General features: G+C 43.6%; 2 protein-coding genes across 4 annotated transcripts in view; one reads left to right on the forward strand and one right to left on the reverse strand.

The window, feature by feature from the left end:
• Positions 1–843: 843 nt before the first annotated feature.
• Positions 844–13434, reverse strand: LOC133663008 (uncharacterized). The gene is made up of 13 exons (XM_062067195.1): positions 13277–13434; positions 13015–13117; positions 12822–12925; positions 12466–12732; positions 12263–12356; positions 12098–12165; positions 11844–11999; positions 11306–11399; positions 10779–10918; positions 10274–10411; positions 9691–9795; positions 9035–9223; positions 844–927 (listed from the first exon to the last, which is right to left on the reverse strand). Exons 2-13 carry the CDS (start codon positions 13115–13117, stop codon positions 844–846), a joined length of 1542 nt encoding a protein of 513 aa, XP_061923179.1. The 5' UTR covers positions 13277–13434.
• A 2985-nt stretch (positions 13435–16419) lies between these two features.
• LOC133663394 (uncharacterized) overlaps positions 16420–25881 on the forward strand; it is a 166486-nt gene continuing 157024 nt past the window's right edge. For all 3 annotated transcript variants that reach the window (XR_009828332.1, XM_062067833.1, XM_062067834.1), the window contains exon 1: positions 16420–17075. Coding sequence is in view for 2 of the 3 variants with exons in the window: in XM_062067833.1 (XP_061923817.1) it covers positions 16861–17075 (215 nt within the window). In the remaining variant the exon portion in view is untranslated. The remainder of the gene's footprint in view (positions 17076–25881) is intronic.

Here is a 25881-nt window from a genome sequence, read left to right on the forward strand (position 1 = left end):
CAATCAATTAATCAATCAAAAAGTACTTTGTTCCGGCATGCAAAGAAAAGTGGCAGGAGAAGGCGTGAAGGTAAGGGTGCAAAGAAAAGGCGCGCACAAGGCGGAGACAAATAAAACTAACACTTAGCGTCAACTATAGACATGAAACCAAAGTCGCTAACTGTGGCTATGAATAAACCAAAAAAAAAAACATACTTTGTAAGGCATGCAGCATGAGAAGAGCAGAGGTATTGCATGAAACAGCATGAAGAGAGCAGGAAAAAAAATCGACGACACCAGAAGGACCAACAGAAAAACCAGGGACATAGCGAGGACTGGGGTTGAGGTATGTTATTACGGCATGCAAAGGAAAGTGACGGGAGATGGCGTGAAGGGAAGGGTGCAAAGAAAAGGCGCGCACAAGGCGGAGACAAAAAAATTAACACTCAGCCACAACTATAGACAAACAAAAGTCGCTAACTGTGGTTATGAATAAACAAAACAAACATACTTTGTAAGGCATGCAGCATGAGAAAAGCAGAGGTACTGCATGAAAAGCATGAAAAGAGCATGAAAAAATCAGCGATGACACCAGAAGAAGCAAAACATGCAAACACCAATGTAAAAGCTGCGGTCAGGTGCAAGCCTGGCTAAGGGAGGAGGACGCCTATCAGGAGTGCAGGATAAAAAAGCACTAAGGTGCATATATAAATAAATAAATAAATATATAAAAATACTCTATAATAAATATATATATAATAAATAAAAAAGCAATAAAGTGCATATATAAATATATAAAAATACTATATAATAATTAAATAGATTACTGTACAGATAAATATATTGCACTTTTTCACATGCATGTTAAAAATGTCTGTTATTCCAGCAAGCTAATCCATCTTGGGGGTTGAGACGATGCTTAGGGACCCTCTTCATCAGCAAACTGCTCTGCAAACAACAACTCCAAATTAAATGCATCACCTTCATGTAGACCACGAAAAGCACACAGGATGGCTTCGTGGTCACTGAAATAAGTGGACAGCACTGCACAATCCACAGCATACTGCGTTGTTTTGACATAAACGTGGTCAATTAATGTCCCATTCTCTGTAGTCGCTTGTGTTACATGCTGCGAAAAGCCATTTTGGCCCATTAATTTAGAAATTGATGAATGTTTGAGAATGTCTTCATTAAAATCTCCCATGATAACAATTGTGTTACTGAGTGGAGTGACCCAATCAAGTAACTTCACCAGATTGGATTTAAATAGTAAATTTGGGTAAGATGGCGGACGATAAATTACTGCCATCAAAATGTTTTCTTTGGTAGACAGGCACACCAAACACTCCAGATTTAAATCGGGCACCTGCAGAATCTCACAGTCCGAATTATCTACAACATATAAACCTACTCCGCCATGTTGTAAATCTCTAATCTCAGCTAATTTGACATCATTGCTACTGTAACACAAGGCTCGGGGACGACTATGGAAAGTGTATCCCTGTATTTGGACACAGTCTGTCGAGGATTGTGCAGTGAGCCACGTCTCTGTGACAGCAATACAGGTAGGCTGTAAATGCTGCGTACAAGACATCAAATGAGCGGCGTGGCAAGGTAAACTTTGGACGTTCAGTAAATACGCGGAGAAACTGCGGGGTTCTAACGAGGGCTGTGGCTGTTCAAGTAGAAATGGGGGCATGCTATCCAATGCCTCCTTGACGGCGTCCTTGCAGTAAATGGCCTTTTCCTTAAAGTCAGTAATGACAAGGCCGGATATATCCCTGACACGGCTGAGGGCGACATACGCCTGCCCAGCTGCAAAAACCTTGTGTAAACACACGACAGCCTCATCTACAGTTAGACCTTGCACTTTGTGAACAGTGCAGGCCCACGCGAGTTTAAGCGGAAACTGACGACGCAAACCGCCGCGTTTTGTCGCCGAATCCTCCACGGGATCAATGGCGGTAGAATGCGGGCATTCTACAGCAGCATGGGAACGTTCCTTTCTCCTTTGTGAGCCTATTTTTGGGTCATCAAATTTCACATAAACTGTGAGGGGGAAGTCTTTATCGGCTCCAAAATGAATAGAAGTGACCGTTCCACATGCGCCATTGACCAGACCGTCTGCCACGGCAATGTTTTTGCACAGCATTACACGTGCGTTCGGAGCCAAGCACAAACTCTTGACCAAACACGTGTACGACGTTTTAGCGTGATGATCGGCCACGCGCTCTAATTGACCCGTCTTCCTACTGTTGATAAAGTCTTGCGCCTCGATTGTAACATAATCTGGACAGATTGCGAATAACCTCTCCAGATTATGGTGGCTGGTTTGCATATTCGTGGGATAAATATGCAAAGCAGCGCTCTCTTCCCCCGTCTCCCGGGACTTGAGGATATCGACGTCGCTTTGCAATAAGGGGGTTCCCTTCGCCCGAACTCTAAGCCTATTGAGCAGCTCAGAAAAGACACTATCTTTTTGCCTCACAACTGTTGTTAGTGCTACTTTTGTAAAATGACACCAGAGGTCCACACCCACCTGACTGGCGTACAGCGGCTTCCCTTTAACGGGCGGCAACTGATAAAAGTCACCGACAGCTACAACGCTAACGTTTCCAAATGGAGAAAAGTCACCCGTGTGCTTCATTTGCCTTAACCGGCCGTGCACATAGGCTAAAAGATGGTGATCTACCATACTGATTTCGTCAATGATGAGAATTTGTAGGTGACCAAATTGAGCCCTCAGGGAGTTTATCTTATCTTCCCCCAGAGGGATATAGGGTAAACTAACCTGTATGCCAATACTGAAGGTGTGGTGAATTGTGGCTGCATGTAAACTGTATGCAGCTATGCCTGTGGGGGCAGTTAAGAGCACGCAGGTTTCATCTGGTTTGTACAGACGCGACAATAGTCTCCCTGCCTCGTACTGGATAGCTCTAATCAAATGGCTTTTTCCAGTACCTGCCCCACCAGTGACGAACACATGGAAAGGTTCCGGGTTTTTTCCCCTCACCTTTTCTAAGCACCATTTCCTAATCGTATCCAAAACGCTCCTCTGCGTCTCATTGAGAGAATGGAGCAGAGCTAAACCCTCCCTTCTAGACAAAATGTTGGTGTTTCTCTCAATCGTAGCTACTTGTTTACCACCAACAAACAAATCGGGGACATTTTCCTCAGATTGAACTAGCTGCTCGTCACTAATTTCCCCCTGCTGCTGCTTCTGCCTCTCCTCTAAACACTCCATGTGTTCGATTTCCTGTTCAGGACGAAGGTCCCCCCACGCATCCTCATCGACATTAGAACCTAACAGATCCGCAAGCTCCTGCGCACGCTCTAACCGAGGACAGTCCACTTCAAACTTTGCCCTGTTGTCATCGACGACGTCTCGCACAGGCCGTGCGGTCCCGCCAGCCAACGTCACATTACCTTCGTCGTGGAACTGTTTGTAGAAGTCAAAGCCTTCCGGCTTGAGTTCACAATCAGTTCTATAAGGAAGGAACAACTGCAGCAAACTCTGAAAGTGGGCTTCCTCCTGTTTGTCTAATTTAAAGCGCATGTAGCGGACGACGGCAAACTGAGTTCGTGTTCTCCGCAAGATGAACCCTAAACCCCCTTGAAGTGCAATTTTGTTGGCAGAGTCTTCATTCTGGCTGAGAACACGATACTCGGAACAAAACGTGGCTATGCACATATCGGCAAATACGCCACCGTCGGGCCTGTTCTGGTACCTCTCGACAACACTCGTCATCCACATGTTTTCGGACCTGAGACCCTCTGAGGAAGCCCTTTCCAACAACACGCTGAGGGGTAAGCTCATCCGCACAATGTTATTCCCTGTTGGAATAAACACCACCTTCCTGGAACATTCTTTCAAATGCATGCTCATTAGCCTATACACTGCCTCCTGAGCGCAGACATCTCTGTTGTGTAAATATACACTGCCCAGTTTGTTTAAAGCCTCTTTAGCAGAGAGATTTCCTAGCTTATTGGCTTCTTTAAGGGCATTGCTCAATAACAGACCAATTTCATTCTCTGCTTTTGTGATGTACTTGATTATGTAGATGACGACTGCGTAGGCGTCAGTGACAAAGCTAATGTCCATGTTAGCGTTCCAACACTTCAATAGATTCTTATTGTACTGGTTAACCCAGGTGTCGTTTACCCCTCGCCTATAAACCACCTTATTCTTAGTCTCCAGCCGCCAATACGCGAGCTCAAAGACGTCCTGGTTGATGCCCACACTGGCAAACAACTCTTCTACGCTACCAAAGGGCTCCTCCCTCTCCATGGCGTCCATGACTTTCTCCATAATCATCTGCGCAACCTCCTTTCGCATCTTCTTGTCCTTATCTAAACAGGTGCACTTTGGCCGGTTTTCTGGAAGGCACTCACTCTCTGTCCCCGTTGGCTTTTTAGGACAAACACATTCTGGGATTTTGCAGATGAATGTGCGTGCAGAGATGGGTTTGGGAAAATTGAAACGGCATTTGGTGTTATTTTTACGACACGACTTTGAATGCCGTTTCGAATGCAGTTGAACCGATGACACAACTTCCGATAATGTGTCATCGGCAGAGGGTAGCTCACATGTCACGTATTGATCGATAAATTGTGCGACTTCTAAGTCGGTGTTTTTATAAAACTGGGGAGCTCCCTCAATCCAAAACAGCGCATGAACGTGGGGGGACCCACGCTGCTGGAACTCAATGCGATAAAAGAAATCCAAAATCTTGCCAACAGGGTTAGACGGGGACATGAGTACTTCCTTCAGAAAACAGTGCCACCTGTAGTCAAACATCCTCGCGGCTGTGGCCGGGTTGCGCCGCAACAGCTCGCACCTATCGGCCCACTCTAGCTGTTCTACTGTCTGCTGTCTGCCTTCCTGTCTCAGGATGCTGGCAAGGAGATTCTGCCAGCGCAGATCAGCAGACGAAAAGGAGCAGAACCATGTTGGGATCCCCAATTGGCGGACACAAGCCATAAGGTCTTTCTGAACGGAAGACCAAAAAGCTGGCGTCCCGCGAATGGGCCGAAGGAAACGAAAACCGTCATCGAACTGTAGCAAGCGCTTCAGAGACTCGTCGTCTTTGAGCATGTCCGGCAAAATCCGCTGAGAATGCTGACCCCCCTTACCTTTACGCATGGCGACGGAAATGCTACTAATGACTTGGTCCAATTCGGACATATACTGAGAAAAGAATATGTATTCAACGTTGCGCGCAAAACGGCCGTCTGCATGCATTACCCGGTTATTAAAATAGCGCAACAATGTTATACGATGCGCGCGGTCGGCGTGGAATGTATTTCTGCTGTTTGGAAACAGCGCAGGAAAACACATGGCCTCATTGAATTTGTCAGAAAGCATTCTAACTGGACTATTACCTTCCGCGGGGGCCAGACATACAACATCCTTAAAATAGTGATCTAATGCTTCCTGACCGATATCAACGGGCATAAGACAAGTGTCCTGAAACATGCAGTGCTGTTGTCTGTCATGTAACAGTTCATCTTGCACAATTTCTTCGGATTCGTCTTCTGGGCCACCTTTCTGCTCTACAGCCTCATCCTCACTGGACTGTGGGTCAACAACAACCTGGTCACCCTGACCAGCCTGACCATCCTCTACAACAACCTGACCACCCTGACCAGCCTGTACAACAACCTGGTCACCCTGACCAGCCTCTACAACAACCTGGTCACCCTGACCAGCCTGACCATCCTCTACAACAACCTGGTCACCCTGACCATCCTCTACAACCTCTTCCTCCCTACAAAAAGCATTGGACCATTCCTCGTTGAACTCAATGTCTTTATACAAGACATTGGTTCTCTTTAAGTACTCTATAGCACGCCTGACACGCCACGAGTCAACAAACTGATACTCGTAGTGTCCTTTGTAAGTCAACTTCCGCTTTAACTTCACTTGAAGCAGAGACCCCTCCATACTGGAGCGCGGCAACACATTGGTGGTTTGTACAATGTTGGCCGGAACACAAGTAACGGGCCCATGTACACCATTCTGACCACCCTTCGGCAACGCCACCGCCTTCATAAAAGGGATGCGTAAAGCAATCAGGTGCTGCTCTAAGCTATTCAGACATCCCAGTTCTGGAGGAATGGGGTGTACAGCTAAGTTGTTGTTCCAACATTCAGCTGGGATTTGACCTTTACTGATCTTACTATGACAACTAAAGCAAATCCACAACTGACCTCTGGACACAACAAGGGGACAGGGCTCAACACACCTATCATCACAACTATGCAGATAATGCTCACTAATGCAATTATTTGCAATGCCAGCCGTTGCTAAACATGCTGCATATACTTCCCTCTCACAGTGCAGCACCTGATATCTAAACAGCAGCCTATGACAAACACTACACACGAAATCCGGTCCGTCTCTAACCTTATCCAAAAAACTATCCATGACAAAACCAAAATCTACAGACCTCTCCAGCCTCTGCTTCCGACTCAGCTGTACACTAGCTTTCACTTGCTGCCTATGTTTTAAACTAACACTATACTGCCTTTTGCTGCCTAGTTTAACCTTGTCCTTGTGTTCTATATGGTCTCTGTACTTTCCTACACTAAGTGCTTTAACTTTGTCTCTGTGTTCTATATGGTCTCTGTACTTTCCTACACTAAGTGCTTTAACTTTGTCTCTGTGTTCTATATGGTCTCTGTACTTTCCTACACTAAGTGCTTTAACTTTGTCTCTGTGTTCTATATGGTCTCTGTACTTTCCTACACTAAGTGCTTTAACTTTGTCTCTGTGTTCTATATGGTCTCTGTACTTTCCTACACTAAGTGCTTTAACTTTGTCTCTGTGTTCTATGTGGTCTCTGTACTTTCCTACACTAAGTGCTTTAACTTTGTCTCTGTGTTCTATGTGGTGCCTGTACTTTCCTACACTAAGTGCTTTAACTTTGTCTCTGTGTTCTATGTGGTGCCTGTACTTTCCTACACTAAGTGCTTTAACTTTGTCCCTGTGGCCTGGAATGTCCTTATACTTCTCTAGACTGCGTGCTTTAATGCTGTCCCTATGCTCAAAGCTACATTTGTATTTCTCTACTCCTCGTGATATACAGCTGTCCCTGAAGTTCAAGTCCTCACTATACATTTTCCTATAAAGCAGGGCATGTCTCTTTCGACGTCTATCATTAAGTTTATCCTGCAGTAGTTTCTTACGCTTTAAATACTTTGTCGCACGAGAATCCCTATTTATTGTACTGCCCTCTACAACCTCTATAACATCTATCCCATCTACTGCCTGCCCCGCTCTATCTTTCACTGAAGACCTAGTGCTACAGCCTATATCCCAGCCTAATTCACAATATCCATGACAACTTTGCAGTCCAGGCTTGAAAACACAAAGAACGCAGTCAAAATGCTGGCCCCCGACATTCTCCAAATAGATGCAGTCCGCTGACAAACACTTACTGCTGCATTGATATTTTAGCCAACGAGCATCATGAAATGTAAAAAAGGCAATGCCTAAATAATCTGCAGTGGCCTGGATTTCAACCTCTGTGGCCCAAGTCTTGACACACTTCATCCTGGACTGCTTGATGTACTCTAAAAGTGACATATCACTCCTCAAAAGACCCCGATACCTAGCCTCATTATTTTCTAGCTGTCTACAGGCTGCCAGTCTAATCTTACGATGGTTCTTCTGTGAACCACTGACAGCGTGAGCAACAGCTCTGAAAAAGCAGTTCCCATCCGGAACAATTTTCTCCCTAAGGCAGGGAACACCTAAGTAGCCCACCTCTCTGTGCACCAGACCACCGACTTTCATAAAATCTATTTTTAATAGACTACACAAAGCCCTACAAACGTCATCACCGAGGGGACGGAAGAACTGTTTCTCAGTCTCTGATGCAGCGATAAACACTACATCAGAGTTTACTGTAACGCTATCAAAACGCTTGGATTGTTTTGACTTGCGTTCACGAGACAAAATCGCACGCTTTTTGCCATCAGTGGCAACAAATTCTACTGTTGAGCCACTGCTAACTTCACTTAAAAAAGTGAGAACAGATACGCCAGACAGTGCTGGGCTCGCTTTAACACCATCCCCACTCTGACACACAGATGGGGCTGGAAAATCTTTCTCAAAGTCACTAAATCCAGGTGCCGGAGCAGTGCTCATCTCTATGGAGCCACTCTCCACAGGAACACCGGATTGTGCGTGTCTCACAGCTGGACCTGCATCACTGTCAAACAAGGAGGTGGTGGCACAAACATCACTGATGTCACTACGCTCAGGTGCTGCAGCAGTGTTCATCTCAAAGATGCAACTCTCTACAGAAGCTCCAGACAACGCTGGACTTGCACCTACACTAACCCTAACGCCACACAGCTCAAAAGGCTTCAGCCCTGAACAGAGAGCGTCAGCCAAACAACAGATGTAGTGATGCAGGTCATCTAAACAGGAAAAGTGCAGTATTACACTTGTACCGTTGTGATCTAGCAGGCCACAGCTACTACGAGAGTGACTGTCGACCACAGCAAACTGTCCATCCTCACAGATGATGGCAGATGTATACGCTAGCAGTGTCAGCAGACACATGCTGTACTGCCTGAAAACTCCCTCTAATCCATGACGCAGACTCACAAAGGGACCACTTTCCTGCTCAACACCCACAGCACCTGATGCCGGGTGTTGACTAAAATGAAAACTAAACAACTGCTCGTCAATATCTACATTAGTAGGTAGATCCGGCACGGACAAAAACTGCGACGGATGGTTAAAAATACCCAGGTTGCGCAAACTACTGTACAATTCATCGCCTAAATACAGGATGCGATCGAGATCCTGTGTCTCCCACGAAAACACACTTTTCACCACATGCTTAGCTATACTAGTTAAAGCAATGGCCATGCATTGCTTCCCTCCGTAACTAAACCTGCTATCCCCCTGGTGAAAAGATCCGCGCACAACCGTAGCTACGCTAATTCCCAGACGATCCCGCTCGACAATTGCCACGCGACCGCAGACGGACTGAGGTTTACTAACCCTACCACTATCACTAGGGAGAGGAAAAGAATCAACCTTATCTGCGAAGACCTGCAGCGGCACCTGGGCTTCCTCCTGGACAGCAGGCTCCTCCCTGATGACCGTTGGCTCGCCACGGACCGCAGGCACCTGAAATTGTAAGGGAAAAACGTTGACACCAACCTGCTCCCTCCGCTCGGCGCACCTGACGGCCACAGGTCTCCGACGACACCGCCCAGGAGAAGCCTATTGAAAGTAAAAGAAAAATTTATAGAGGCTGTCTACTTAAGGCATACTTTATTGGATAGTTTACAATTATGTATCACGTACTCAAAATTCCCAACATTTGATTAACAACTAGTGGTAATAGTAATAACAGTTGTAAAATGGCTTGGCATTTTATTAGGACGCCTTGCTGTTGAGGTGTTCAGGATATGTACCAGCGGTAGGAGACCACGAGGAAGACCCAGGACACGCTGAAGAGACTATGTCTCTCAGGAGGCCTGGGAGCGCCTCGGGATCCCCCGGGATGAGCTGGTAGAAGTGGCCGAGGAGAGGGAAGTCTGAGCTTCCCTGATTGGGCTGCTGCCCCCGCGACCCAAGCCCGGATAAGCGTTAGAAGATGGATGGATTATTATAGAGAGAAAATGTTGTATACACATGTATTGTACATCATTGCCTATACGTAGAGAGAAGTTAATGACACACATTACCTGTCCAGGTGGTGGGACAGCAGTGCAGTCAGAGTCAGAAGTGAACTCCCTCTGCCCAGCACGCCTGACAGCCACAGCTCTCCGACGACGCCTTCCAGGAGAAGCCTATTGAAATTAAAAGAAACATTTATAGAGGCTGTCTACTTAAGGCATACTTAATTGGATATATTACAGGTATGTATCACATACTCAAAAATATCCCAACATTTGATTAACAACTAGGGGTAATAATGGTAATTATAGTAATAACAGTTGTAAAGTGGCTTGGGCATTTTATTAGGATGCCTTGCTGTTGAGGTGTTCAGGACATGTACCACCGGTATGAGACCACGAGGAAGACCCAGGACACGCAGAAGAGACTATGTCTCTCAGCAGGCCTGGGAGAGCCTCGGGATCCCCCGGGAAGAGCTGGTGGAAGTGGCTGAGGAGAGGGAAGTCTGATTGGGCTGCTGCCCCCGCGACCCAAGCCCGGATAAGCAGTAGAAGATGGATGAATGGATTATTACACAGAGAAAATGTTGTTCATCAGTGTCTTAGATGCGTTATTGACACTATACGTAGAAAGAAGTGAATGAGACATTACCTGGCCAGGTGGTGGGACAGCAGTGCAGTTGGAGTCAGAGGAAGGAGCGAACTCCTCCATGGCATCCAACATAGGACTGCTGAACCACACAGGGTTGGACGGGATGGGAAGGGACTGTTGCACCGGCAGTGTTCCAGCCTTCCAAACAAAACAAAAAAAAAGTCACTTAGTTAATTTTGTGTATACAGAATGAGAAAGGTTTGTGAGCAAACAATAGCCGTAGACTGTGGCAACTCTTCTAAAGGTTTCAGCCAACGCGTTAATAAGAAGTGACATGCTTAACACACTCCAATAAAACACTTTTTGTCTTGGGATGACAGTGACAACTAAATATAACTAGGCTTATACATGTATAAAAATGTACACTGTTAAAGTACATCATAAACTATAGAGCCGTCGGTTATGTCATTATACAAAATATATTATCATAATTAAAAAAGTAACAAAAACAAAAAAAGCGAAAACAGCTCTAAAATACAGACAGCGACCCACAGAAACACATTACCTTTCGCTCCCGTCCAACCGTTGTCCACCTCCGGGGATCCTGGCGCCGACGGGGCAGGGGGTCTGGCCCTGTCACCTGGGCCGGTGGCGACCTCCGACGAGGGGAAGAAGGCGCAGGCTCCACCAGGATGGGCGGGCCACCTGTGTCGGCATGAAGACAAGAAATTGTGTCTGAAACACATGCTCATCTACATGTGAAGAGTACCCATAAAGCAGGGGTGTCCAAACTTTTTCCACTGAGGGCCGCACATTTAAAAATCAGAATAGGTCAGAAATTCATAATGACATTGATTGTGATTCATTATATTTGAAAGAAAACAGCCTACATGTCAGCTTTGTGTGAGTAAACATAGCAACATTTTCTTGTTACATTTCACCTGTTTGCTCTTTAAATACCACTTATAATGTTGTTGGTTTTTTTCCCAAGCGTATTTTTAAAATGCGCCATGGGGCTGTTAAAGAAAGACCTGCGGGCCGCACTTTGGACACCCCTGGTATAAAGCATATGATAAGCTGTTCAAAACTTACGAGCGACGAACTCTGGGACAGGAGGCATGGGGATCCGTGACTGCCGCTCTGCCATCTTCCTCCAAAACCCAGCAGATGCAGGGATGCAGTCCATCTAAACAGGGAAAGTGCAGTATTACAGTTACCGTTGTGATCTACCAAAAAAATTGGCACTTTATTTTATTTTATGTACACAGAATGAGAAAAGTTTGTAAGCCAACCATAGCCGGGAGACTGTGGCAACTTTTCTAAAGGTTTCAGCCAACGCGTTAAGAGACATGCGTCACACACTCCAATAAAACATTCACTGTGTATATTTAGATGACAGTGACAACAAAATATAATCAAAACTAGGCTTATACTTAGCATAAGTTAACATCAAAAAGGTGCTTTGTCTTGTGAGGAGGCCTCATCTTATAAAAATGTGCACTGTTAAAGTACATCATAAACTATAGAGCCGTTGGCTATTTCATTATACATAATGTACTATCGTAAGTAAAAAAGTAACAAACAAAAAACAGCTCTAAAATACAGACAGCGGCCCACAGCAACACATTACCTCTCCCTCGTCTCCAAGCCTGGGCCACGTCTGGGGATCCAGGCAATCCGTCAGAGGGGAAGGAGGCGCAGGGGGGTCAGTTGGGAACAGGGTGAGGGCAGCGTCGCACAACAGCTTCACCAGGATGGGCGAGCCACCTGTGTCGCTGAGGTGCACCTGAAGAACAGATGCAGAACACATTGACTCCGTAAGTGAATGCAACACCACAGAAATCAAATAGGCTGTCATAACAACTGTACAGTTGCTGTACTTACGCCGTCATGACACCACAGCTCCAACCGATCCAGCAGGAAGCTGTCGGTCACAGCCACGAATGGGACACCTGATGGAGATTTAAGATAAATCATTATACTTGCATACATAAATCCTGCTGTGAAAGCTACAATTGCGCCAGCGCAAAGATAAAAGCATGAACGTACCCATGCGTGCTGCGACGCGGCGGTGCTCCTGACGCAGCTGATCCTGCAGGCCCACGGGTTTGTTCAGACGCGGGGGGAAGTCCAGAACAAACACCTACAGACAGACATGTTATCACATGTATGTCTTAAAATACAATACAAAAACACTGGCTGCTGTAAACAGCTGTACAGGAATATACAACAAAAAGTGAAAACAAACGCACCTTGGGCCAGCGGCTGCGGACGCTGGTCAGGAGGGCGCCGAACTCCGCCGCAGCGGAGGAGGGCCCACGGTCCAGGTCGTTGCTCGGGGCCAGCACGCAGACGACATCCGGGGTCCACGGGAACTCCAGGCGCCCCACCTCTGTCCTCAGGTCAGCTGCACCTCCACCTGGAACAGACAGAAAAGAGAAAGAGAGCGGTACCTTGGGTAAGGCGACATCCCCATCCACCAGGCCCCTCAGGTGGGAGTCGCCGATAAAGAAGACAGTCTGAAACAACAAACACTTTGCTTTAGAACAGACAAGAACCATGACTCCTAACAACCAAGGCAGTCTTTACGAAAGAGAAGAACTGGTACCTTCTTCTCCGGGTCGATAGCTGGAGGGACAAACTTCACCTGACGGCCAGTCAGGTGCGAAGTCGGCCACCTCCGCACGCGGTGGCGGAACCCAGTGCCGCGCCCTATGTAATGAAGAGATTGGGTGTTAAACACATGCTCATCTACATGTGAAGAGTACCTGTAAAGCATACGATAAGCTGTGCAAACTTACGAGCGACGAACTCTGGGACAACAGGGATAGGGGTCAAAGACCGCCGCTCTGCCATCATGGTCCTGCAGGCTAGTGCCCGCCTGTGGCCCTTGGCACGCGGCATCTAAACAGATACACACACACAGACACACAAAGAGAGATGTAAAACTGCCGCAAAGAAAACACAAAGATCAGAGTGAAACGTTGTCAACATCCTTCCACATAGGTTTATGACAGTGTTTTTTCCCTGGCCATTTCAATAAATAAAATAAATCCAACTCACCTTAGCAGGAACTATGTGATGTGAAGTGTGTCCAGTGAGTGTGTCTGTGTGCTTTATCAGTGAGTGTGTGTGGGATTGATTTATGTATATGCGTGTGTGTCAAGACTTGTGCGCACAACTCTTGAGAAAAGTCACCAGAAGCAGATCTCAATTGACAATCAGAACCTGGAAGCAATTAAGAGAATAGACATAGATTTTGTTTAACAGCAAATTGTGTATATTTCTATAACCTTGCACTTTCAAAAGGGTTGTAACAAAAGGCAAACCACATTTAAGACATTATCTTATAGCAGCATTAACACTCACATGACTTTAGTACTGCTACTGAACATCAGAAGCAGATTCTTTTAAATAAAGAATGATCAGAAAGCAGTTGCCCCAAACACACACGGCATATACGCGACAAAAAAACAGGGGCAGTCGGCAACCTTTTCTCTAATGTTGCGTGTTTGTGAGCAAACGCACAAACTCCCTGAGCCTTCAGTGGAACACATGTGAGCAACATCAGACGTGCACACTGTTGCCACACCTGGCATAATAACAATATAAATGATTAATTAAAAAAAGTTTGTTTCTGATATAAGTGATTTTGCCCTCTTACAATGACAAGAACAAAAAAACATTTTTCATGACTTATGTGCTAGTATTGTATGTCTGGCTGGCTGCGGGTCCTGCCTTTATAACAAATGTAACCTCTTTCAGAGATTACATTTAGTTCCTGTAACTTTCTGTCTGTGAAAGACATCTGTTTATTTTGCGGGCCAGATTTTGGACGCTGGCGGGCCACGTTCGGCCCACGTGCCGTAGTTTGGCGACCAATTTCAAAAGTATACAGCTGCCGGCTTATTTCTTCCCTTACAGTAAATGAGTATATCCAGGAAAAAACAGGCATTATACACAAAGAGAGGGAGTTGGGAGGGGCAAAACACCCTCCTGATGTCACTTGCAACATGTATATTTTCCTTCAGCGACATAAATATAAGTAGTCTGTTTCTGTTGTCTGCAAGACCAACAAATAATAGCAACCTCATTCTCATTCATATAAACCATATGACCAGAGTAAAATCATTATATATTGTATTGAATGTCGTAATACCACAAGTAGCATAAACAAGAATATCTTGTAACTAATAAGTTGCAGCTTTTATCCCCAATCAATCAGACAGCTCAACTGCACAAAACTGCACGCACTATACGTACCACTGTAACAGTGTGTGTTGTTTAAACCCTTCTTAACTTAACTAGGGATGTGCGTATCGATCCTGTGGTATGGATATATCGATACTCACACGCTACTCATTTGGCATCACTTTTGTGAAAAAAGTATCGATATAAACCAAAAAACGGCGTGTGGGGGGTGCAAGCATCACTTTGAGATATTTTTGATGACTTACTTAACTTACTATGTGCTGGGACACCCCTGTACCTGGCAGAGTATAGAGCTGGCCCAGTCACGTCACAGGAGACAGCGAAAGAGCGTCGTCAACGTGCAACACACACACAGCCAGCCGACAGCGATGCAGCCAGGCATATCCAGTGTCAGGCATTGTTATTTAATTTTTGTACTGAATATTTTTGTTGAAATAATTATCCTAAATTCAAAAAATTTCCACAAAGGGGAATTTACTGTTAGTTGAAAATAGCTTGAGTATTTAAAACAAGAAAAAAAAGAGATACAATTTGGAGGTTCTTCATCTTTGCATTACAGTTTTATATTTTTCCAAGAAAGTCTTGAAATATATGATTGAATGTGATTTAGGTTTTAATCTGTAACATGATTTCTTACATTTAAAAAACATTAGCCTATTTCATTAATTGCTAACTATATCACAAACTTAAAAAAATAACTGCAGCTTCTTGCAATTCGGATTTGACAATTAATTGGAAAGCCCTAATATGTAATTATTATTATATATAAAATGTGGTATCGCCCATCCCTAAACGTAACCCTGAACGTACATTGAAATACACGCAACCTTAAGTCAACATGGCGGACATTTGAGGCATGTAAGAAATCTTGTCCAGACACGCCCGGACATGCCCGGACATGTCCGGACAGGCCCGGACATGTCCGGAAAATAGGAGCCTAGCGTAATATCATAACATCGACACACTATGTCGTCGCAACTCGGTCCTACACTTTTAATATGCATTAGTATACACAGCAAATTCGCCCAAAGACACGCACAACATTGGGAAACGTAATGTAAATGGCATGAACACATCAAAGACGCAAGCTATCACAGGCCCATTAGAAATATCATCAAAAAGTCTCCAACAAGGCCAAAATCACAAAAATGATCCATAAGGTTGATGTGTATCTTACTTATAAACATGGCTATGTACTTTTGCTGGAAGGATGGCAACAAAATGTAAAGATTAGCTACAGATAGGTGTAGCCAGCAGGCGGCCATTGTAGAGACATTTAGCATAACGGCAAGCAAAGTCCTCCAACTACTGAACAATAAATAATACAAAAGACAGATATTTAACAGTACCCCTGCAATGTGACGAACTACCGAACAAAGTACATTTGGTAATTGTTAGCAAATATTTTTTGTAAGTAAACCGCAAGATAAAAAGACAAGCTCCTCTTACCTTGGAAAGAATTCTGAAAGGAAGTGCCGGAGAGCAAGCAGGTTATTAAAAGGTGAGAAACAGCCAATCACAGCGCCTCACTCACACAAAAAATGTGACGTATGGTGTCACAGCAAATGTGTTACCCCGTACAACAACCCCCCCCCCCAATTTAGTTCCGGGGCTGGCACGACAATATTTTTATTAAAAAAAATATATAAATATATATATTGTATATTATGTGGTTTTTTTTTAAAATTTCATCGTACGAACGACACAGCATTGGATGCGTGCGCATGGTTTGAGGTGTGTGTGTGAAAATGGCAGTAAAAAAAATAATAAATACTGTTCATGTGTGGGCACTTAATACTTTCTAATTCTTAAAAATTATATTCTGGTTTTCAATGAGTAAAAAAAGGTATCCACTGGACATCCATGCAAGTTTTTTAAATTAGCGTTTAACATCATAACAAATTATTTTTGGGCTAAAAAGATTGACGTCACAAGAAGTGACGTTTTGGTCACGTGGTTCGCATTCGACCAATTGGGTAGCAGCGTAGATTCAAGATGGCGGTGTAAACAAAGTCGAACGATGGAGAGTAAAATAGTCTAAAACATAGGGCTGGGCGATAAAACAATAACAATATATATCGCGATAGACATTTGATCAATGTCAATAGAAAAGGTGGTCGATAGAACGTTCGATCATTTCACTGAGTTCTGTTGGAAGAAAATAGTACGGCATTCTGGGGGGTGTAGTCAGAGTAAAGGGCTTTGGTCTCACGACCTATCACGGCCGAGCCTGAACCGCATTCTGGGAAATGCTAACATAAGCTACATGCATTTACGTCTGTTAGGAATAAATAGGTGAATAAGGGAATAAGCGGTAGAAAATGGATTGATGATTTCACTATCACAAGGTGGGATACTTACAGGAATTGTTTAAAACGCTGGCTTTGCTGTGATGGAGTCTCGTAAAGTAGCCGAGACATTCAAATTCTGTATCGATGTACAATTCAAACATATTCCTGATGACGCTGGGCTTTACCCGACTTGTTACCGGCGGTGCATTGATAAGAAGCGTTTGGATTGTGCCCAAAAACTGGCCAATCATCATATTGAAGACAGAGACGGTGTGGCCATGGAAGAGCGGTACCACGAGTCCTGTCAGCGTCATGACAAAGTCTGATGCAACACTTACTGGAACCGCAGATGAAGAAGTGTGAGTAATTTAATTGAATTAGCAATTATATATACACTATAAATTACAATTCATATGTGCAGCACAGTGGGAGAGGGGTTAGTGCATCTGCCTCACAATACAAAGGCCCTGAGTAGTCCTGAGTTCAATCCCGGGCTGGGGATCTTTCTTTTTTGCATGTTCTCCCCGTGACTGCGGCTTCCTCCCACCTCCAAAGACATGCACCTGGGGATAGGTTGATTGGCAACACTAAATGGTCCCTAGTGTGTGAATGTGAGTGTGAATGTTGTGCGTCTATCTGTGTTGGCCCTGTGATGAGGGGGCCACTTGTCCAGGGTGTAGAACAACATGAAGCAGGTACGACCAATGATTTTAAATACGGTGCAAAAATATGAAGATTGTGATGCTTCAAACTGCAGGCGAAATGATTTCATCATCGTCATCGTGGACGAAAACAACACTGCTCTGTACACTGTAATGGGGGCCAATTGTGATTTCTGAGAGGTATATGTAAATCGTGACACATTATGCTTAGTGTACAAGGTGTTATTTTATTTACAACATATGAACATCTTCCTGCATTTCCTTCTTCAAAGGAAAACATGCTGCAAATTAGGAGACGGTGGTGTCTCGCTCTCCTGCAGAACTTCCCCATGCCGTAAGTGCCCTGAATATGGAAAATCACCAAAAAAACTGTTTTACTCACGGTCAACAGACCAACATGAATGTTTTCATAGTGAATGTATGTTGTCATTAAATCACTAAGGTCTGAAGAAGACCGATTGCAGGACAGAAAACGGCGACGAGTGCAAGGAAGGCTACAGGTGAGAGGTCATGTGATTAATTAGTCTTGTAGTCAACTATTGCTAGACTAAAGCGTAATTCCTCCACTTATTTCAATTATCGTAGTTTTAGATCTTGCATTGTTATTGTGCCTATAAGAACCGCAATGTGTTTCCTTTGTAGACAGTGAAAAATTAACAGAACTGGAAACAGGGAACAGGGTTGCTGGTTATGGGCCAGATTAAACCTCTCTGATTAAAAGTTGATGAAATAGTTTTCATTACTGCTACGGTGTTCTTTTTTTGGGCCTTCGGAAGTTACAAGCATTTTTTGTCTGTGTTTTCCTCAGAGGAGCAGTTTTGTCTCTGTTGTATTCAAAAATTGCGCTAGAGCGCAATTTTGAGTTTTGGGGTAGGTTTTTTTATTAGATCGCAATTTCTACCAGTCCTGATGTGTGTGAAAAGTTTGGTGAGTTTTGAAGTATTGTAAGGGGGTCAAATTACAGGTCAAAGAGGCAAAAATGAGTGTATTTAGTCATTTTAAGTCTTGAAGGGTGAATTGACAACTTTCTGTTAAATTTTGCCCGAAGAAATTAATTAATGAAAAGTATGTCTAAGTAAGACCTACATAGAGGTTTTAGTTTCATGTTTGTACGACATTCGTACTGGGAGTTACAGGCAGTTTTCTTCCTAGGGGGCGCTAGAGCGCAATTTCGATTTGTGGGGTTTGTTTTTTAACTAAAGTGTTTGGGGCAAGTTTTTCTATGTGTGTGTAAAATTTGGTGAGTTTTGAAGCATGTTAAGGGGGGCAAAGTAGTGCGCAAAGCTGCGGAATAAGTAGTCCTAGGTGTCCCAATACTTTTGTCCAGTGGTAGTCCTGAGTGAGACCGACATAGAGGTTTTAGTTTCATGTTTGTACGACATTCGTACTGGGAGTTACAGGCAGTTTTCTTCATAGGGGGCGCTAGAGCGCAATTTAGATTTGTGGGGTTTGGTTTTTAACTAAAGTGTTTGGGGCACGTTTTTCTATGTGTGTGTAAAATTTGGTGAGTTTTGAAGCATGTTAAGGGGGGCAAAGTAGTGCGCAAAGCTGCGGAATAAGTAGTCCTAGGTGTCCCAATACTTTTGTCCAGTGGTAGTCCTGAGTGAGACCTACATAGAGGTTTTAGTTTCATGTTTGTATGACATTCGTACTGGGAGTTACAGACAGTTTTCTTCCTAGGGGGCGCTAGAGCGCAATTTCGATTTGTGGGGTTTGGTTTTTAACTAAAGTGTTTGGGGCACGTTTTTCCATGTGTGTGTAAAATTTGGTGAGTTTTGAAGCATGTTAAGGGGGGCAAAGTAGTGCGCAAAGCTGCGGAATAAGTAGTCCTAGGTGTCCCAATACTTTTGTCCAGTGGTAGTCCTGAGTGAGACCGACATAGAGGTTTTAGTTTCATGTTTGTACGACATTCGTACTGGGAGTTACAGGCAGTTTTCTTCCTAGGGGGCGCTAGAGCGCAATTTCGATTTGTGGGGTTTGGTTTTTAACTAAAGTGTTTGGGGCACGTTTTTCTATGTGTGTGTAAAATTTGGTGAGTTTTGAAGCATGTTAAGAGGGGCAAAGTAGTGCGCAAAGCTGCGGAATAAGTAGTCCTAGGTGTCCCAATACTATTGTCCAGTGGTAGTCCTGAGTGAGACCTACATAGAGGTTTTAGTTTCATGTTTGTATGACATTCGTACTGGGAGTTACAGGCAGTTTTCTTCCTAGGGGGCGCTAGAGCGCAATTTCGATTTGTGGGGTTTGGTTTTTAACTAAAGTGTTTGGGTCAAGTTTTTCTATGTGTGTGTAAAATTTGGTGAGTTTTGAAGCATGTTAAGGGGGGCAAAGTAGTGCGCAAAGCTGCGGAATAAGTAGTCCTAGGTGTCCCAATACTTTTGTCCAGTGGTAGTCCTGAGTGAGACCGACATAGAGGTTTTAGTTTCATGTTTGTACGACATTCGTACTGGGAGTTACAGGCAGTTTTCTTCATAGGGGGCGCTAGAGCGCAATTTAGATTTGTGGGGTTTGGTTTTTAACTAAAGTGTTTGGGGCACGTTTTCCTATGTGTGTGTAAAATTTGGTGAGTTTTGAAGCATGTTAAGGGGGGCAAAGTAGTGCGCAAAGCTGCGGAATAAGTAGTCCTAGGTGTCCCAATACTATTGTCCAGTGGTAGTCCTGAGTGAGACCTACATAGAGGTTTTAGTTTCATGTTTGTATGACATTCGTACTGGGAGTTACAGGCAGTTTTCTTCCTAGGGGGCGCTAGAGCGCAATTTCGATTTGTGGGGTTTGGTTTTTAACTAAAGTGTTTGGGGCACGTTTTTCTATGTGTGTGTAAAATTTGGTGAGTTTTGAAGCATGTTAAGGGGGGCAAAGTAGTGCGCAAAGCTGCGGAATAAGTAGTCCTAGGTGTCCCAATACTTTTGTCCAGTGGTAGTCCTGAGTGAGACCTACATAGAGGTTTTAGTTTCATGTTTGTATGACATTCGTACTGGGAGTTACAGGCAGTTTTCTTCCTAGGGGGCGCTAGAGCGCAATTTCGATTTGTGGGGTTTGTTTTTTAACTAAAGTGTTTGGGGCAAGTTTTTCTATGTGTGTGTAAAATTTGGTGAGTTTTGAAGCATGTTAAGGGGGGCAAAGTAGTGCGCAAAGCTGCGGAATAAGTAGTCCTAGGTGTCCCAATACTTTTGTCCAGTGGTAGTCCTGAGTGAGACCTACATAGAGGTTTTAGTTTCATGTTTGTATGACATTCGTACTGGGAGTTACAGGCAGTTTTCTTCATAGGGGGCGCTAGAGCGCAATTTAGATTTGTGGGGTTTGGTTTTTAACTAAAGTGTTTGGGGCACGTTTTTCTATGTGTGTGTAAAATTTGGTGAGTTTTGAAGCATGTTAAGGGGGGCAAAGTAGTGCGCAAAGCTGCGGAATAAGTAGTCCTAGGTGTCCCAATACTTTTGTCCAGTGGTAGTCCTGAGTGAGACCTACATAGAGGTTTTTGTTTCGTGGTCGGGTCCGCCTTCTGGCAGGTGCTAGTCCTAGGTGTCCAATACTTTAGTCCAGTGGTAGTCCTGAGTGAGACCTACATAGAGGTTTTTGTTTCGTGTCTCTACGATATTCGTACTGGGAGTTAGAGGAAGTTGTGTCTGAGTTCACATTGTCATTATAGGCTATTGTGTGTATTGAGGCCAAAGAAGGTCTAATCGCAGTTTCGTTGTCATTTTTGGCACCGTAGCAGCATCAGTGCTGCGGGTCTTTGAAGGCTCGTAAAATCAAAACGGTAGCACTAAATAAAAATCCGTACGCATCTTTTAATCAGAAGGGTTCAATCTCTCTCCTGTAGCAGTTTGAAGCCGAAACGACAAACGCGCTCAGAGAAGATAATGTTTGATGTTTGGTGACCGTTTGGTACAAAAATGTTGTTTTGAAATGGAGATAACAAACTTCCTGTTGATTTTTGCTGAAGGGTGTCAATGTATGAAATGTAGGTCTAAATGAGACCTACGTAGAGGTATTTTTTTCATGTCTCTACGACGTTCCTACCGGAAGTTACAAGCAGTTTTGTCAGAGTTTTCCTCTGAGGAGCAGTTTTTTCTCTTTTTTTTCCAAAAATTATGTAGAGCACAATTTTGAGTTTTGGGATTCGGTTTTTTTTTTAGATCACAGTTTCCACCAGTCCCGATGTGTGTGAGAAGTTTGGTGAGTTTTGAAGTATTTTAAGGGGGTCAAATTAGAGGTCAAAGACGTAAAAAGCAGTTTTTTTAGTACAAATTTGTCTTGAAGGGGAAATTGCCAACTTCCTGTTGGTTTTTGCCCGAGGATGTAAAATTATGAAATGTAGGTCTAAGTCTGACCTACATACAGGTTTTTGTTTCATGTCTCTACGACCTTCCTAGTGGGAGTTACAGGCAGTTTGGTTTTTTTTTTTCCTAGGGGGCGCTAGAGCTCAATTTTTATGTTTGGGGTTTGGTTTTGTTATTTTGTTGAATTTTTCGCAGGTTCTGACCTTTGTGTCAAATTTGGTGAGTTTTGGAGCATGTTAAGTGGGTCAAATTAGCGTTCTTTGTGGGGTCGGTAAAATAATAATAATAATAATAATAATAATAATAAAACCTTACAATTTCAATAGGGTCCTTTCGTCCCATTGCAAAAGGACTCCCTTTGGGATTCCTTTTGAAAAGGTCCTGTGCGGACCCTAATAATAAAACCTTACAATTTCAATAGGGTCCTTTCGTCCCATTGCAAAAGGACTCCCTTTGGGATTCCTTTTGAAAAGGTCCTGTGCGGACCCTAATAATAATAATAATAATAAAACCTTACAATTTCAATAGGGTCCTTTCGTCCCATTGCAAAAGGACTCCCTTTGGGATTCCTTTTGAAAAGGTCCTGTGCGGACCCTAATAATAAAGAATAATAAAACATTACAAATTCAATAGGGTCCTTTCGTCCCATTGCAAAAGGACTCCCTTTGGGATTCCTTTTGAAAAGGTCCTGTGCGGACCCTAATAATAAACATTACAATTTCAATAGGTTCCTTTGTAACCAGTACAAAGGACTCCCTGGGGGAGTCCTTTTTACAGGGTACATGCGGACCCTAATAATAATAAACATTACAATAACAATAGGTTCCTTTGTAACCAGTACAAAGGACTCCCTGGGGGAGTCCTTTTTACAGGGTACATGCGGACCCTAATAAAGAATAATAATAATAAAACCTTACAATTTCAATAGGGTCCTTTCGTCCCATTGCAAAAGGACTCCCTTTGGGATTCCTTTTGAAAAGGTCCTGTGCGGACCCTAATAATAAAACATTACAAATTCAATAGGGTCCTTTCGTCCCATTGCAAAAGGACTCCCTTTGGGATTCCTTTTGAAAAGGTCCTGTGCGGACCCTAATAAACATTACAAATACAATAGGTTCCTTTGTAACCAGTACAAAGGACTCCCTGGGGGAGTCCTTTTTACAGGGTACATGCGGACCCTAATAAAACCTTACAATTTCAATAGGGTCCTTTCGTCCCATTGCAAAAGGACTCCCTTTGGGATTCCTTTTGAAAAGGTCCTGTGCGGACCCTAATAATAAACATTACAATAACAATAGGTTCCTTTGTAACCAGTACAAAGGACTCCCTGGGGGAGTCCTTTGTACAGGGTACAGGGCGGACCCTAATAATAATAAAACATTACAATTTCAATAGGGTCCTTTCGTCCCATTGCAAAAGGACTCCCTTTGGGATTCCTTTTGAAAAGGTCCTGTGCGGACCCTAATAAAACATTACAATTTCAATAGGGTCCTTTCGTCCCATTGCAAAAGGACTCCCTTTGGGATTCCTTTTGAAAAGGTCCTGTGCGGACCCTAATAAAGTAAATTGTGTGGTGTTGCTGTATGGATAGACCGTGAAGACTCTTTCTGGGACATCATGTAGATATACTCACCCCCATATTTATAAATGATAAATGGGTTATACTTATATAGCGCTTTTCTACCTTCAAGGTACTCAAAGCGCTTTGACAGTATTTCCACATTCACCCATTCACACACACATTCACACACTGATGGCGGGAGCTGCCATGCAGGGCGCTAACCAGCAGCCATCAGGAGCAAGGGTGAAGTGTCTTGCCCAAGGACACAACGGACGTGACCAGGATGGTAGAAGGTGGGGATTGAACCCCAGTAACCAGCAACACTCCGATTGCTGACACACCAACTTCGCCACGCCTTCCCCAAGGGACCTCTGATGCCCTTACAAATTAGCCATTAACTTAGCATACCCACCCCTCTTTGGGAAACATAGACACAGTCCAGTCTAGCTGTCGGTTTAGTTCATCACAAAAAAATGGTCTTATTGGTCATCTTATTGGTGTGTAGGGAGCAGAATTGTGCAAGTTTGGTACTTAAAAATATTAAACTCCTCGAACAAGCACCAATGAACTAAATTATCACGCTACGCAAATAAGATGGTCATAACAGGCCTAAAAGATGGAAATGTAAACATCTAGGCTGATTAAATATTTAAAATAGTCGGTTTCCCCAATGTTTCTAAAGCACAAGCTAAGACTGTCATCCTTTTCAAGACTCAATATAAACCAACCAAGTCATTTTGTATCGACCTGGGTTACCTGTAATGAATACCATTGCATATACACGTGTAATACAATGATTTAGAGAATAAATGTCAAACATTGAGATTTGACAACATAAGAGCGTACTCCATAAGTTTAAATCAATACGCTATTGTGACACTACAGTAAAGTTTGTCTTACGGCATCTCGGGTGATAGAGCGGCCGTGCCAGCAACTTGAGGGTTCCATCTTCCGCCATCCTAGTCAAGTCCGTTGTGTCCTTGACCAAGACACTTCACCTTTGCTCTTGATGGATCGTGGTTAGCGCCTTGCATGGCAGCTGCCACCATTAGTGTGTGAATGTGGGAATAGTGTCAATGCGCTTTGAGTACCTTGAAGCTTTGATTGATTGAGAAGTTTATTGACATCTTAAAGAATTGAATCCATGTAATGCTTTAAAAAGGCAAATGGATGGCACAAAAAGCCAAAATGCTTGTTTCCATTGTGGTCTATTAAATATTCATCACATGTGATACATTCAATAATAAAAGATATATATCCTGTAACATGTAAAAACAATTGATAAATTATGTACAGTATACATGTCAGGTGATTTGAAAAACAATATGTACAAAACATGGGGGGAGGGAGCGGAGGGGGGGGGGGGGGGTATATACACTATGTACATGACACTATGTACATGACTATGCACATGTTGACTCCAAGAGTGTGCAAAACAGAATGAGAAAATATATATACACTATAACCACATATAAACCTGTTTGATGCTTCGAAGAGTTGCTGGGGATACATTTTGGTTCAGATCAGGTAGAGGTTGAGCTGAGCCATGATTTTATGGCAGTTTTAAAATTTAGTAGGGTAGTTCTAATTTTAAGGTCTGTCGGTAGTGCATTCCACTGTGTGGTGGCAAAATAGTAAAATGCATTTTTTCCCATGAGAATCTTGAATTTGGGGGGGGGGGGGGGGGCGAGGTCTGAGGAACTCCCTCTCGTGTAGTACCTGTGAGCATCACTTTCTCTGGTAAAATAGTTCAACATGTTCTTGGGGACAGTTTCTCTGAGTATTTTGAATACCAGGCACATTGCAATTTGGTGTACTCTTTTTTGCAATGTGCCTGGTATTCAAAATACTCAGAGAAACTGTCCCCAGGTAGAAAGGTAGAAAAGCACTATACAAGTATAATCCATTTACCATTTAAGTGATAGCACCTCCAAACACAATACATTCGCACAAAACGTGATTTTTTGGAGAAATGCAACTTTTCTCCATAATTTTATGTCAGATAAAGACAGACCATAAAGAACCACTCTGTATTCCACACGATTTTCCGTTAATCATCTTCATTCAAATAGTTGCCTTCTCGGGATGTAACTATATCGAAATCTCATCGTACGATATTATTGTGATATAAGTGGCGACTTGTCCAGGGTGTACCGCGCCTTCCGCCCAAGTGCAGCTGAGATAGGCTCCAGCACTCCCCGCGACCCGAAAGAGACAAGCGGTAGAAAATAGATGGATGGATGGATGGAAGTTCTAATTTTAAGGTCTGTTGGTAGTGCATTCCACTGTGTGGTGGCAAAATAGTAGAATGCATTTTTTCCCATGAGAGTCTTGAATTTGGGGGGGACGAGGTCTGAGGAACTCCCTCTTGTGTAGTACCTGTGAGCATCACTTACTCTGGTGAAATAGTTCGACAGGTACTTGTGGACAGTTTCTCTGATTATTTTGAATACCAGGCACATTGCAATTTGGTGTACTCTTTTTTGCAATGTGCCTGGTATTCAAAATACTCAGAGAAACTGTCCCCAGGTAGAAAGGCAGAAAAGCACTATGCAAGTATAATCCATTTACCATTTAAGTGATAGCACCTCCAACACAATACATTTGCACAAAACATGATTTTTTTTGGAGAAATACAACTTTTCTGCATAATTTCATGTCAGAT

The sequence above is a fragment of the Entelurus aequoreus genome, linkage group LG13 (assembly GCF_033978785.1).
Source record: "Entelurus aequoreus isolate RoL-2023_Sb linkage group LG13, RoL_Eaeq_v1.1, whole genome shotgun sequence".
Taxonomy (NCBI): Eukaryota; Metazoa; Chordata; class Actinopteri; order Syngnathiformes; family Syngnathidae; genus Entelurus; species Entelurus aequoreus.

Coding starts and splice junctions, on each gene's coding strand:
- LOC133663008 (XM_062067195.1), bottom strand. CDS start 13,117: ATGCCGCGTGCCAAGGGCCACAGGCGGGCACTAGCCTGCAGGACCATG. Junction 12,733..12,821: donor CTATCGACCCGGAGAAGAAG/GTACCAGTTCTT, acceptor TTGTTGTTTCAG/ACTGTCTTCTTTATCGGCGA. Junction 9,224..9,690: donor CTGTCCCACCACCTGGACAG/GTAATGTGTGTC, acceptor TACTTTCAATAG/GCTTCTCCTGGGCGGTGTCG.